This window comes from Protopterus annectens, chromosome 1.part0 (genome assembly GCF_019279795.1).
Source record: "Protopterus annectens isolate FY-2018-M chromosome 1.part0, PAN1.0, whole genome shotgun sequence".
NCBI classification, from domain to species: Eukaryota; Metazoa; Chordata; order Ceratodontiformes; family Protopteridae; genus Protopterus; species Protopterus annectens.
In genome coordinates, this window is record NC_056725.1 from 727,608,793 (window position 1) to 727,623,891 (window position 15,099).

The following is a 15,099-nucleotide window of genomic DNA, read 5'->3' on the forward strand; positions in this document are numbered from 1 at the left end:
TATCTATTAAACCAGAGGGAGATATTCAGAAACAGTTTTTGCATACTATTTTGATGGTCAAGTGTCTTAGAGTCTTCTTTTAGTAAGAAAAGTTTATCTGCATAAAGTATTGTTTTAACAGTGGGAGATCATTATTTTAATGAAATGACAATTTACATTCTAAATTGACTAAACAACTGATAGCCTTTTTGTGAACTATGCTTTTTTTGACTTAAAAATTAATGACTAATAGTACTGTACTCAAACATGGAAAACTCAATGAGTGTCAGAAGGGTATGTAAAATTACTGTAAGGTGAAAATAATGCAGTTCACATGTGTTATGTTGATGTTATTTACATGTGAAAATCTCATTTTGTGTAACAGAATTTAAATGCAAAGGGTGAGATGGAGTATGAACAGAAAAATCATACATTGAACAATTGTTGCAAGGAGCAACATGTGGCACAGTCAAAACCTGCTTTCAAGCAGGAGAAAATCAATGGATTTCCACAAGAAGAAAGCATACTTATTGTGGTACAATAAGTTAAATGGAATAGTGATATAAGCAGATCTGTAAAGATGAGATGTGAGAATGGATAATCTTGTTATACATATTTATCCTTTCTGCAGTCAAAATTTCCACAAACTTGCCCACATGGGTGGGTTTGGTATAATGTTTAAGGTCTTCACCTAGCAGTCCCAAGGTGCAGAGATTGATTCTAACCTCAGATTATTGATTATGATTAAAATTGTCTTTCCAAGCAGTTAGCCTGCTCTTCACCTACAGTATGAATGCCATAAGGCAGTAGGGTATTCACAAAGTTTTGTTTTGCATAGCAAAACTATGGATAAATGTTGTCTTGTTGGGTAGATTCGTAGTGATTAAAGACAAAATTTAGGTGACTAAGTAAAAATCTACATTTCTTCAGACAGTCCACATTTACAATTTTGTGGTAGTTTTCTTCAGAAAAATTAGTATATCTGCCAATGAATGCCAATAACTCTATAAACCTGTGATACGTAAATTATAGAGATACTGTTCAGAAACAAAACAGTCTCTTATCTGACTATGTATACATTTAGCTAAATACCAAAAACAATGACAACTGTGGAAAGTGTAAGTAAATAACAAGGTGAACCATGTAACATGGAAACATTGGGCGGAGCAGTGGTGAGGCAGTTAATGCTGTCACCTCGCAACAAGAGGTTCTCCAGTTCAATTCTCAGCTAGAGTGCCTTATGTGTGGAGTCTGCATGTCCTCCCTGTGTTTGCATGGGTTTCTTCTGCATATTCTGGTTTCCTCCTACATTCAAAAAACATGTGTCTGGACAGTTTCTCCCCAGGCATCCACTGAAAATAGGCTCTGTCCTCATCAGACTTAACTGATCAATAAATGTTAAATTAAGTAAATACATTACATTAAATAGATTGCTTTGTATATGGGTTTTTAATTCAAAGTAGAATATTTAATGGTAATGCTTACATAGAGATGTATAGCTTACAGGGAATGGTAAAAAGGTAACAGTAAACCAATTCTTATAGCCATATAAGAATTCAAGAAAATCAGCTTTATTAAGTAAGAATATTACAGTGACATGAAATAATATTTAGGTATATAATAAAGTCAATTAAATTATATAACTATTTTTCACACCAAGTAAAGGAAATGTTACATAAATATATCATTTACAATGTTTTAGTTTTGCAGTATTTGCATAAGTCATAAGAACGCTGGAACAATACTTGGCAAGGTCATCCTCCAGGTGTATGGTTTTCAAAAGGTTACTTCTCAGGCATTTGCTTATCTACCTGCTCTGTCTGTAGCACTGCCTATGCCTACTGTGAAGACATGTTACAATTAAAATGTATGTCATTTGTGATGGGCACCGATGAGCACAGTTAAAGGCTAATAAAATGAAATGATCCTGCCATGAACACATTGGCTATGTAATCAGACCTACATTACAAATGACATAATACAGTGATAAGAGGGTTTGTTTGTTATTATGAGTGTCAGGTAACCTGCTACATCTTATCCCAGTTTAACAGAAAAATTCAGCTCTTTAAACAATAATCTCCTTCTTGTCAACTTCTACTCAGTATCAAAAATATAAGGCAACTATTTAGACATAAAGTATTATACACAACAGTATTCAGTATAGTCATTTTATGCATGGCTGTGTTCTTCTATATATATGCACAGCACAGTGTGTGTGTTTATGTTTTACTTATCTGCGTTTGATGAGAACTTATTTTCATTCTGAGAGACAGGCAGCTCTTCATGTCAAAGTCAAGAATTATGAACAAATCAAAAATAAGTGGAGATAAAGGCCCAAAATCAGGAATATATTTTAAGTGTTATTCTTATAAGCTTAAACAGTTGCTATAATAACAAGTTTTGCATTAGCATGCCTTTTTGGAAGGATTAAGTCTGAAACTTGATATTGTGTCATTATTTAATTACTTCAGTCTTCAGCAATTTGTAAGAAGCTGAACATTTTTTTAGAGAAACAGGGCAAAAAAATATGAAGCACAAATTTGGACAGTCTGTGAAAATTGAGATAATCGAGAAGCATGCAAATAGCGAGAAAATTCCAAAAGATGAAGTCAGCAGAGGATCAAGGCTTTGAGTTTTTAATGTGCTGATTTCTGTAGTCAAGGGTGCAGGATTTGATTACTTCTGTCTGTCTTTGCCTACTGAGTCTAATGCAAGTCACTTGGCCAGACAGTGCTCACAATTCACCCCTGAAAGGGGACCTGTTTGTCTAGTGGTCTTACTGATTAACAAATGTGTAAAATAAAAAAAAAATAAAAACAAAAAGTTATACATATAAACATGAAAGTGTGTACTGATCTTATAAATGAGTGTCAGTTTCTCTTTAAATCTTAATTTATCTTTAGAGCACAATAATGGACAAACATATAAACAAATGGTAAGTCAAACAGACCTAATACTTATCAGAAGGATGAGCAACAGGACACAGAAAGATGGAGGGCATACCGACTTCCATGATTGGGAACTTGGACTACACCAAATCCCAACTCTCTCATCCTATGACCAAAAGGGAATGGTTATTTGTAGCAGGTAATTCTATGAACTGACAGACAGGACTCACACCTGAAAAGCAGGCATAATCTGATCTGTATGTTTTGCATTAAATTTGGAAACTATTTGAAAAATATACTGATGAATTACTCTTTTAGAAGTTGTATGGGGCTATGAGTAAAAATCCTCAGAGTAATTCTATTAATTCTTGAAGCTGTAGGCTAGGAGTTATGTTGTACTGACAAAGTGACATTGCCGTGGGTTGGAGCGATAACCTTTCAGCTCCCTGCTTTACCTTATATTCCTGTTACAGTTACATATTGAGAGGTTCAAAATGCTGTGCAATGCAAGAACATTAGAAGTTCTGGATATATTTTGATTGCAGTTCTAGAACATCAGATGGACTATGTCTATATCTGAAATGAAATGAAAAAGGGATTAAACTCATTGGAAAATCCTTAAACTGACAATGCAGTCTCTAATGTTTGAACATTTATATATTTTTAATCAAAAGTTACAGTTTCATTAGATTGTTAAAGAAGGTTGTGAATCTAGTCATAAGTTAGGTCAGGGCAACATGTGAACAGAGGGCAGATTTTTCAAAAGACTAAACTAAGCCTTGCAAACATCAGTAAACACCAATGTCCTACATCCAGTTTGAACATTTATTTTGTGCTCTGATTTTGTATGCCAGACACACGTTTCATTGATACCCTCATTTTATAGTCCAAATCAAAAGGTAAAATCTCACTGCTGTGGAACTGAGCTGGGTTGGTGTTCTCACTGCAGGTACCACATGTCTCCCCCCTGTCAAGCACTATTAGGTATGACAGCCAGTAAGACCCAGAGAGTATGAAGGGACTATTTACTACAATCACTGAGCACATGGCAGCTGGCGCTCCATATCCACTACAATCGGTGCTTTGTCTTAGCACTCTCAAAACTGGAGCACACATCTCAATACAAGATACATTAGAACAAGTTAAGCAACCTCTCAACTTGTCCAGATTTTCACAGACTATCCGGATTTTTGACTTTATATATTTCAGGAAGTGCATGCTAATACAGCACCTGTTATTCTAGCTATGTTCTAAGTTTATAAGAGTAATATTTAAAATGTATTTTACATTTGTTGACTGGGATAGTCCGACTGGTTATATGTCCTTTTTCAGTGGAGCCCCGCGGAGAAAAGCTCCAAGATAATAATACATATTGAACATTTAGTTGTAGTAAGAAAACACAAGTATATCCAGTATGAAATGGCAGCATATACTCACAAAGTCCATTAACCAGCCAACAACGTAGTGATAAAAAGTTTCTTCTTTAATCCACAAGTAAAAGTATAAAGGATGAGCGCTTTCGCGTATGTACCATACGCTTCATCAGATTTCATTAATTTGCTCAAGGAGCTTAGTTTAAATAGTGTATGCTTTGTATCCAATTAAGGTAATTAACTCATTAATTAGTAGAACATTCAAATTTAAAGTCATAGCTAGCTATGCACACAATATTATGTGTATACAAATAAAATATCACAGTAAATCCTAACTTATCACCATTTTTAACATTCTTAAATTAATACAACATACCATAAAACCTATATATAAAACAAAGATGAAAGATGTAAATGTGTACAGCTTATCTCTTATCCATGTAACCAAGCTGACTTTTGAAAAATAGGAAAAATGACATAGAGAACAAAATTAGGCGTAGGCCATGTGTGCTACAGGTCGGGCTAAAAACTGATACATTGTACTGTTCATCTATTAAGTTAAAGTGCTGTGTGCTCAAACCTTACCAACATAAATATAAATATTAATAACTATAAATATGAATATATATATAAATATATTAAAATTGATGTATAAAATATATATATAAAATATGGATATGTTACATCAACTGTGTAACATAGCTCTATGCATAGAATGTATGATAAATGATTTATTACTTTCGATTCCTTAGAGCTGGTTTCAAAGGAACATACTGGTTTAATCCTGGAGGATAATGTGCTCTCATTTTTAATATCCATTGTATTTCCTTCTGTTCTAATATACTTACTATGTCACCCCCTCTATTACTATTATTAACGATTTGTAAAACCCTGAATTTAAAACTATGTTTATCATATTGAATTATATGCTTCGCTAATGCATTAGCTTCATTGCTTTTCTTAATATCGTATATGTGATTGTATATTCTTTTTTTAAATTCTCTCTTAGTGAGCCCTATATAAAATGCCGAACAATGTTCACAAGTAGCTAGATAAATAACATTACAAGTATCACATGATGCATAGAATCTAGGTACAAATGAATAATTCATGGTTGGATGCATATACATTTGTACTTCTGTAATATACTTACATATATTACAGTGTTTACATGCAAATGTGCCCAAATTCATGTTGGGCTCTAAAGCTATTGTTGCCTTCCTAATATGTGTTTTGCATAATAATCTCTTAAGATTCTTGCTATTTCGATAGGTGAAACTGGGAATTTCACCTACTAGCTTCAACGTTCTATCATCTACTGTTAACACTTGCCAATGATTGCCTATAATCTTTTTAATCTTTTTATTATCATTGGTGAATGTAGTTACAAAGTGAACTTTTTCTTGATACTTTAGTAAATTTAGTAAAAACATTTAGTAAATACTAATAAACTCTGCCCTGTTTTAGACCATTGTCCCCCTATTGTTTTTGACTTTGTCCATATTTTTTGTACTTAAGAGGCTGAGAAGTATGAGTTTAAGTCATGGACTTACCATATCTTTCTGAATGTCTAACCCTGGAGAATGTTTAGGAATATACAGAATCATATTTCAGGCAAGAGGGAGAGTAATGGTGTGACACTTACAAGAATACTGATTGCCGTATATCAGTTGAGAGTAAAACACTGTTTTTCCCAAGATACAATAAGTACTTTAATGAAAGACATTCAATATCAGAATATATGTAACCACCAAATAACTATATTTTGTTTTCCAGAGTGTGGAACTTGTGAATGAAAATGCCAGTCCTTAAGAACGGTCCTACAACATTAAAGACAGCAAGGGTAAATGGGGAGCTGAAACAGAGCAGAGAGGTGATAATGGATAGCCTCATTGAGGAAAGCAACCCGTTCCATGATAGTATGGATGAGAGTGAAAGCAATCCCTTCCATGAGAGCATATGTTTAAATGACAGAAATCCGTTTGTGCATGATGAGAACGGCATTAACGAGGAGCTGTTGAATGGAAGTCTGGAAGGGCACCCACGCAAGTATGGCACCCTAGAGAGGTTAGCAGGACTTTCACCATTAAAGATGCTCAACAAAGGAAAAAAGGTTTTTGGAAGAGAAAAAGTGCCAAATGGAGATAAAAATGTAGACAGGAAATCTTTCTTTGGCTCTCTCAGCAGGAAATCCTTTCTGTTTGAAGATGATGGAAGCCTTAAGAGTTCAGAAAAGAAGAAAACAAGAAGGAGCTCAGAAGACTTCAGTTTGCTCCTGAAATTTAATTCAAAGAGGAAAGAAAGCCTCACTAGCCTTGACTCAACAACATCAGAAAGAGACCTAGGAGACAGTGACTCAAAGAAACGATTGTCTTTCCTGAAGCTACCACGCACAGGAAAGGGAAAGCGAGAATCTGTGGCTGAAAGGACAGAGCCTGAGACAGTAGAAGATGTGAAAGACATTGAAACAGTGGTTAAAGTAAAGGAACCCTTGTCAGGTTTGTTGATTTTTTTAATTAATAATGTAGTTTTAATTTCATGGTTATAAGGTGTTATATTATATAAGGTTGCTATTTTTATTAGAATATTCAATTTTTTTTTGTTGTTCGAACTTGTATTATTGTATTTTGACCATGTCTTGGAGCTTATCTCCCTGGGCCTCTACTGAAAATGGACATATATCCAGTTAGACTAGCCTGGTCAACAAATGTAAAATAAATAAAAATAAAATAATATCAAATAAAATGAAGTGATATAACTACTACTAGGTTGGGAGGGTGGCCTAATGGTTAAGGTGTTTGCCTTACAAACACAAGGTGCAGGGTTCGAGTCTCACAAGGGATAATTGGCTAAGCTTACAATGGCCCGGAAGGGCAGTTAGCTCAGTACTAATCTATGAATCTATGAATCTATGAATCTACTGATTCATTTCACACTGGTGAGATAAGGTCATGTCATGATATCTGTGTAATCGCCATTAGGTCATTATAAATAACTTGATGAATAATGGAGCAGCCAAATCAACTGTACAAGACAAAACAGAGAATCTATGAATGATAGAAGATGGTAGAACATGCACTGTATCTCTGTCACTCTTCCCAGGCACTTGTATTACATTAGCAACTGACAGCTGTGTTGTTTGCCACCAGTAGTTCTATATGACAACATTTGCAGCCCAAGCAGGAGTACATAATGCATAAAACGTGGATGACAGACAACACTGAAACAGAAGCAATGAATTTTGATGACTTAAGATGTTAGTGTGTCACTAAACTGCATGGCATGAGACATGGCAATGATAAATTTGGCCTGATTTTCAAAGCTGATCATCGTGAATTTAATCTATACCTGTTTTAAGGCTAGAGGGCTAGACATGACAGCCATGTTATATTGTAGAATAGTCTGGTTTGGTAGGTAAAATAGCTTGGGAAGACCATGGTAGAAATCACATTATATAGAATTATTAAACAAATGCGGTGCCGGTCTACTAACTGAAAAAACAAAGACACTGAAGCACACCCGTGATGCAATACATTCTATTGGACCAGGATAAGTTTTGCAATCACTCAAACTTTTGAACTAGGATGACCCTTTTGTCAGGAGTAACTTAAACAAAGATAAACTAAACCAAGTTATGTGGTTTCAATATAAAGATTGGAAATTATGCCACCGAATTCTGGTATAATTCCTAGAAAAACATCATGTGAAAATGAAGCCTTGTTATTTTAAAACAATAAACCAGTGGCCTTGATTATCATGGTTTGTTTGTGTACCTTAAAGAAAGCATCCTTTTCTTCCCTCACCAATCATATGATTGAAATCAGTCAGTCATGCATCCACCCTTGAAGTCTAACCACACATGCAGAGTACCTGTTGATGGAGGTGTCTAGCAGAATAAGGATCTTCCTTGATCATTGCACACAGAAAAGATCATTTAACTTTATCACTTGGCAAGTGTATGCTCCTCACTGCTACATTTCCCTTGCCTGACCTGTGATGCAATGTCGTTTTTGCTTCTGTTTGATGCAGGAAATAAGCACTCCAACAGTACAATTACTCTCAAAATGCTAAGACATCAATCCTTAAGTGAGGAATAACATCTTTTACTGCAGCTCTGTCTAATGTTCTTTGGCTCTGAGATGTTACATGTAACACTAGCAGTACTGTATGCTTTACACTACAATTTCAAACTTTATTACTGCAGAAAATGTAGGGATTTCTTCATCTCAGAGTATTTGTGACCACTGTAATCTTCAGCTTGCTATATTGTTAAAGCAATTCTCTTCAGTCAGAATGCTATGCCCCACATGTATTCTTCCCCAGTACCTGAATAGTTTTACTATCATGTCTGGGTCATATACATAATTCTATGACATGGCTCACCACCCTTCCTCTCTCGCCCTCTCTATGTACATACATATATATATATATATATATATATATATATATATATATATAAACTAACTACTAATATAAACCTTACGATAGCTGTAATTGTCTTTGAAGCTGTTTAATACCACAGCTCTAACAGTGTCTGCCCTACCTACTCTGCCTTCCCTCATTTTCATTTTTTTATTTCTAAGCACGAATCACAAGAGCTGTTATATATTAGACAAACCCACTAATACCCCATTTCACATGCTTAATGTTCAACATTTACTAAATGCAAAAGTATCTTTTATACTGTAATAGTTGCCTTTACTTCATATGAATGTAATCTAATTAGCAAATTTATATGTGATTGTTAATGTATATTATTTAATCTCCATTTATGAAATTACTGAATGACTTTTTAAAAATGTTTGCAATATCTTGAAACTTTTCTCCTCGGCTACCACTGACAAGGTTTTTTGACATACCTGGCAAACAAAAGCAAAATAAAATAAAATGAAAAATAATAATCAAACTTCAAATACAAAAAAAACCTCATATAAAGAAATACTCCTTCCCTTAAATGGTTGTGCTTTTCTTTGTAGAGCATTTAACTTTCCACATAATTTTGTATCGTTTTTTTTTTTCTCACGGCATCTGCTACATCACATGAATGAAAGTAAGTCAGTGAAAGTGGAGAGGTAGCTTCATTTAAGATATTTGCATTTAGGATCATTTATTCTAATTATAGTGATTTGACTTCAAGATCAATACTAAAAGTCTACTGCCAAGGTATATTTTGCAGAATGACCAATCTTACATCTCAACAAGAAAATGTAACCTGGAAGTTTTTTATGAGCTTGAACAAAAACAGTTATATTAGCAGTACTTTCAAGCTTAAAAGTTGATTTTGAAATGTTTATTAAAAGATAATTATAAAAAAAGGACTCATTAAAAGATAAACTGATTCTGTTTCCAGGGAGTGTCAAAGAAAGCAGAAACATGTCAGAGAACTACCGCTGTACATGGATTAAGAGACTGGACTGCAAAAATGCTTTGCTACTGTGATACAGTCAGATGAAGGCATGTAGTATGTTGAGTAATAATTAAACCTTGACTAGAAAAAATAAAGTTTATTAGGACTTTTTAGTGTATATAGATTTTACTAAACTCAGATGTAGTTCTGCTAGTCTTTGATTCCTAAATGCCTGACTTTTTATTTGTTAAGATGCATTACTCGCTTTCTACCTATTCTAACTGCAGCAATCAGTTAGCCGCCCTTGCTGTACCTCATCGCTACTTATTGGCGTTTTGCACGTGGGTGTTTATCTAGTGACTCTATCCCTGCTCGCTTAGAAATACTTTTACTGCATTTAGTTTTTCTAGACTTACATATACTTTCACTAGTCTTTATCTCCGTATGCCTGGCGGTTCTTAATCTAACATGCATTATTCTGCCTTTTACCTAGTTCTGACTGCTGCTAACAGTTGTTTTCCTGAGTCTGCCACCCTTGCTGCATCTACCCGTTGCTCGTTAGCGTTCTGCACATGGGTGCTTATCGAGCGATTCTATATCTGCTCGCCTAGACATTATTGTACTAGTCATAGATTATACTGCCTACCTAGTCAATCTTAAGCACGTTTATAGAACTCGCACCAAACTCTCCATTTTGATTACTTTGTCTTACTATATCTATTTGTTTCCTTCTCTAACTGCCTGCTGCTTTTTTTGATATTTGACCAGGTTGCAGCTTTCGCAACAATAGCTCATTATTATACTGCATTGTAAATGCAATTTGTTACTTGAGGTTTAACTTGGGTCGAAACATATCCACTTGCTTTCTGCCTTAGGTATACAGCGTGAATAACGTCTATTTTTACTAAAGTTAGGCTAATAGACCTGTATTAATTCTCTACTTAAAGGCCTGTGCAGAAATATATTTGCTTGTCTTTCACCTTTGGAATATAGTGTTGTATATGATTGCATTATTAAAGGTCAGGCTAAATGCATTCTTTTGCCTGGACTTTGCCCTTTAGAACTTTGTTTAACAAAATAAATAAGCTCTCTTGAGATAACAATGGTGTTTTACTGGACAGATGTTCAGTAAACAATGGATTACAACAGTATATTCTTGCCTGCTTCTACACAGCTTATTACTTTACACTTTAATAGCTATCTGCAAAGCTACAGGTCTGCCTTGGTCTCTTTTTAAAATACTCTGTGGAGACAAGTATAGTGCTTACCTGATATGCGGTCTGAATATCAACATATATTAACTGTTATAACAACACTGTGTCTGAGTCCTGATAGATTGTTGTTGATACAATTTTTACTTAACTACTACTGTTCTGGTATATATTTGTATAGATATTGTGTATGTAGCTCTTTCCATCCTAGCTACATGATTGCATTATTCATGATAGATTGTTTGATGTTACAATTTTAAATTAACTTCTACTGTTGATTACATTTGAATAGACATTGACTGCAGTTCTTTACATCCTTGCTACCTGTTTGCATTTTAGTATTGTCCTCAGAATCCTGGAGTTTCTGCATTTTTGTACTCTTTAGATGTTTCTATTTACACAAATGGTCTCTGTTACTTAATGTGTCTAACTCATATAACTGAGTGTAATTGATGTTTCTTTCTTTGCTCTTCATTACTAAACTGTTTACCTCACTACCTTTTCTTCTTCTTCATTTACCAGCCTGTGACCCAGTACATCCCTGTACTAAATCTCCAGACCTCACCCCACTGGAAGCCTCAACAAAATTGTCCGAACTAGGACTTCACCTATCAGCTCCCAGAAAAACCAGCCCACTACAAGACAGTGAAAGTATGTGCTGCAACAGATTCTAGAACTTTGAGCTTATCCTAATGTTTAATGACACTGCTAGGTTAGACAAGTTTCCCAAGCAGGACAGCCAGCAGCCAATCAATCACCCCACTTATTCTCTGGTCTCTTAAATAAACCCTTACATCCAACCTTTCACTCCCTTATTAGAAGTAGCATACCCCCCCTCTCTCCATTAGTCTGCCACCCTTGCAAGCTTATCTTTGATGCTGTTTAGTGACTAGGCACTAAGTGGCGCCTCTCCACAAACTCTCTGCACATCTACTCCTATACCTATGTGCTGTACCATACCTCTCCATCCCATTTTTTTTTTTTTTATTTTTTTTATTTTATATTTGTTGACCGGGAAAGTCTGACTAGGTTCCACAGATCCTGTTTTCAGCAGAGGCCCGGGGAGAAATGCTCCAGAAGCATGTCTTTAGAATGTGGGAGGAAACCGTAGTACCCGGAGGAAACCCACGCGAACGCAGGGAGAAAATGCAAACTCCACACAGAAGGCACCCCAGCCGAGAATCGAACCAGAGAACCTCTTGCTGTGAGGTGACAGCGTTAACCACTACACCGCTGCACCACCCTTCTTTGTTATTGCTTCTCCTTAACTCACTGTTTTATCTGCTCTTACTGTCCTGGCTCTCTTTAACACTTCTACTCAATTGCTACCCTTACTTACCTCCTGCTAGTCTTTTAACTCACTCCTACACTTTCTCACTTGTTACTTACCTGCTGAACTCACCTACTTAACAGATTGTCTTCCTTGAAAGTCCACTCTTTTGTCTTCTCTACCCACTCCGTTCGCCCTGCGGGCTCACATCGCTCCCCTACCCTGCCCCCAATTACCACCCGCCCCCAGTGGTCCTACATTTAGTCCTCCTAAAGACACACCCCCACTTTAAATTACTCCAGTCACAATCATCCCTTCATAACCACACCCATTCACAACATCTTACAACTCACCCACTGATACCTCATCTCTCTCCTACCATAGTAATTAAACCTCCTACTAGTGCTCCTCCTAACATACCCTTCAACACCTCCTTCCAACTTTAATCTCTTACATCTATAACTATATTAACTCCTACCTTATCATAACCTACCAATTACATATACCAATACTTATCTCACTCTTAACAGCTCTATCTACTACTTATCTCCTGACTTACTATGAACAACCTCTTCACTACAAACTCCACATCCCTTCCAAACACACTTTAACACCTACTATAACAAAACTCCCTAACTTCCAAACTAGCATTTCTAAACCCAGTTACTTAATTGCTAAATTTCACAGACTAGTACACATCAAATACAGTAATCTAAAAAGTAAACAAACAGTTAACTTTTACTGTAAACTTCTCCAACCTAAGTACTTTATGTTTCTCCACTCCTTACAGATGGGGACATTCATCCTAATCCTGGCCCAACACCTATCCCTGTCACTGTAGATAGTCCCCAAGCCAAAATTCCCACTTTACCTCTAATCAACCTACCCAATTCACTATCCATTGCTCATCTCAACATATGTAGCATGTGCAATAACATCCCTCATGTTCATGCCCTTCTTAATGTCCACCGATTTGATACCCTTTGCTTACCAGAAACATGGCTAAAATCCTCAATAAAAGATAATGAAATCACCCCTCCAGGCTATAGTATTATTCGGTTAGATCACACATCCAAAAAAGGAGGAGGAGTAGCAATTCTCTATAAAGCACACATACAACTTAGCACTGTAAATCTTAACCTATCTTTAGACTTCAGCGCTGAAATAGTTATCTCAAAATTCCAGCTTAACAGACATGGCTTTCCAGCGAAACCAAACACAAAATTCACATCAGAAATAAATACTGGGCCAAATGGAGAATGACAAAAAACATCACTGACCAACTAACATTTAGAAAGCTAAGAAATGACACTAAAAAGGCCATACTCTCTGATAAGCAAAACTACCACTTACAATATCAACAACCTAATCACAACAACCCACAGAAATTCTGGGCCAGCATCAAGCAATTACTGCACCCAAGTAAATCTACTACACCAAACCCTCAAAATCCAGACTTGAATAATCCAATCCAAACAGATAATACCGTCAATACCTTTTCTACAGATACTATCCAATTACTAGCCAGGCAACTAACACCTAATACCTTCACAATACCCTCATGCTCCTCAACCCCACCACCCCCCTTTCATTTCAAACCTGTTACAACCTCATTTATTCAAACCCTTTTGAATAAACTGAAACCATGCTCTCCTTCTGCAGACCTACTGCCTTCTGATTATCTACAGATATCATCCAAGGCCATAGCCTATCCTATTTCTATATTGATAAATAGATCGATTACTGAAGGTTACATCCCCACTATATGGAAAGTCTCCCACATAATCCCCCTACATAAAGGAGGGCATTCCACAGAAATATCAAACTATCGCCCCATTGCCCTACTTTCTCCCCTAGCTCAAATTATGGAGAAGTGTATCCATAAGCAACTACTCCACCATCTAACTGGAAATAACTTACTTTCCAACTGTCGACATGGTTTCAGACCGTCACACAGCACTACCACTGCCCTCTTGTCTTTCACTGACTATATTAACAGGCACCGAAACCTGAACAACCTTTCTTCTGCTCTACCTTGGATTGGATTCTGACTAATAGTCCTCACCTAACTTACATAGCAGGAACACTCCCAGGCGATCTTAGTGACCACCTGCTAACATACATAATCAGACATAAAACCAACCCAACCTTCCCTAACACTATCAGAACAGTTCGCACCAAAAAGCATTTTAACCCTGAGTTTTTCCAAATAGAACTTAAACAATGTAATTGGTCACCATTAAGATCCATCCCAATTAACAAAGCAGTTGAATACTTCAACTGTACATTCCTAACAATCCTGGACCATCACGCCCCAATACGCTGTACAAGAAATAAAGCTAAACCTGCTCCTTGACTGTCAAACAAAACCAGGCAACTAATCATTCAGAGAAACAAATCCTGGGCTAAATGGCGAACTACTAAGAACTCTACAAATCATCTAACCTTCAGATAGCAAAGAAATAATACAAAAAAAGCCATCCTACTTGACAAAAAGAACTACTATCTCCACCTACAACAATCTTCCCTCAAGGAACCTCAGAAGTTTTGGCCTACTATTAATAAACTTCTTTATCCAGGTGTAACTATTACCCCCATCCCCTCAGGTGCTAATCGTGAAAATTCAACTGAAACAGCTAATGCCTTTAATTCTTTCTTTACCAATACTATCCAAACTCTGGCTAGCCATCTATCCCCTGATATCTCAAAACTACAAACTCCCACCTCCAAGGCACCCCCAGTATTCAAGTTGGAACCAGTGCCCACATCATATATTTGCTCCCTACTCCAAAAGCTAAAAGCAACTACCCCCTCAGCTGACAAACTCCCAGCTGAATTCCTGCAAATAGCATCTAAAGCCATAGCTTATCCCATCTCCATATTGATAAATAGAACCGTAAATGAAGGTATTATCCCATCCATCTGGAAAATTTCTCATATTATCCCACTACACAAAGGTGGTAGCACCAACGAAATGTCCAACTTTCGTCCCATAGCACTGCTCTCCCCACTTGCAAAAATAATGGAAAAG

General features: G+C 36.2%; 1 protein-coding gene across 2 annotated transcripts in view; it reads left to right on the plus strand.

The window, feature by feature from the left end:
• Window positions 1-15,099, plus strand: part of EXOC3L2 (exocyst complex component 3 like 2) — a 640,637-nt gene that overhangs the window by 305,947 nt on the left and 319,591 nt on the right. For both annotated transcript variants that reach the window (XM_044062610.1, XM_044062617.1), the window contains one exon: window positions 6,017-6,738. In XM_044062610.1, coding sequence (XP_043918545.1) covers window positions 6,033-6,738 — 706 coding nt within the window. In that variant the 5' untranslated portion in view covers window positions 6,017-6,032. The remainder of the gene's footprint in view (window positions 1-6,016; window positions 6,739-15,099) is intronic.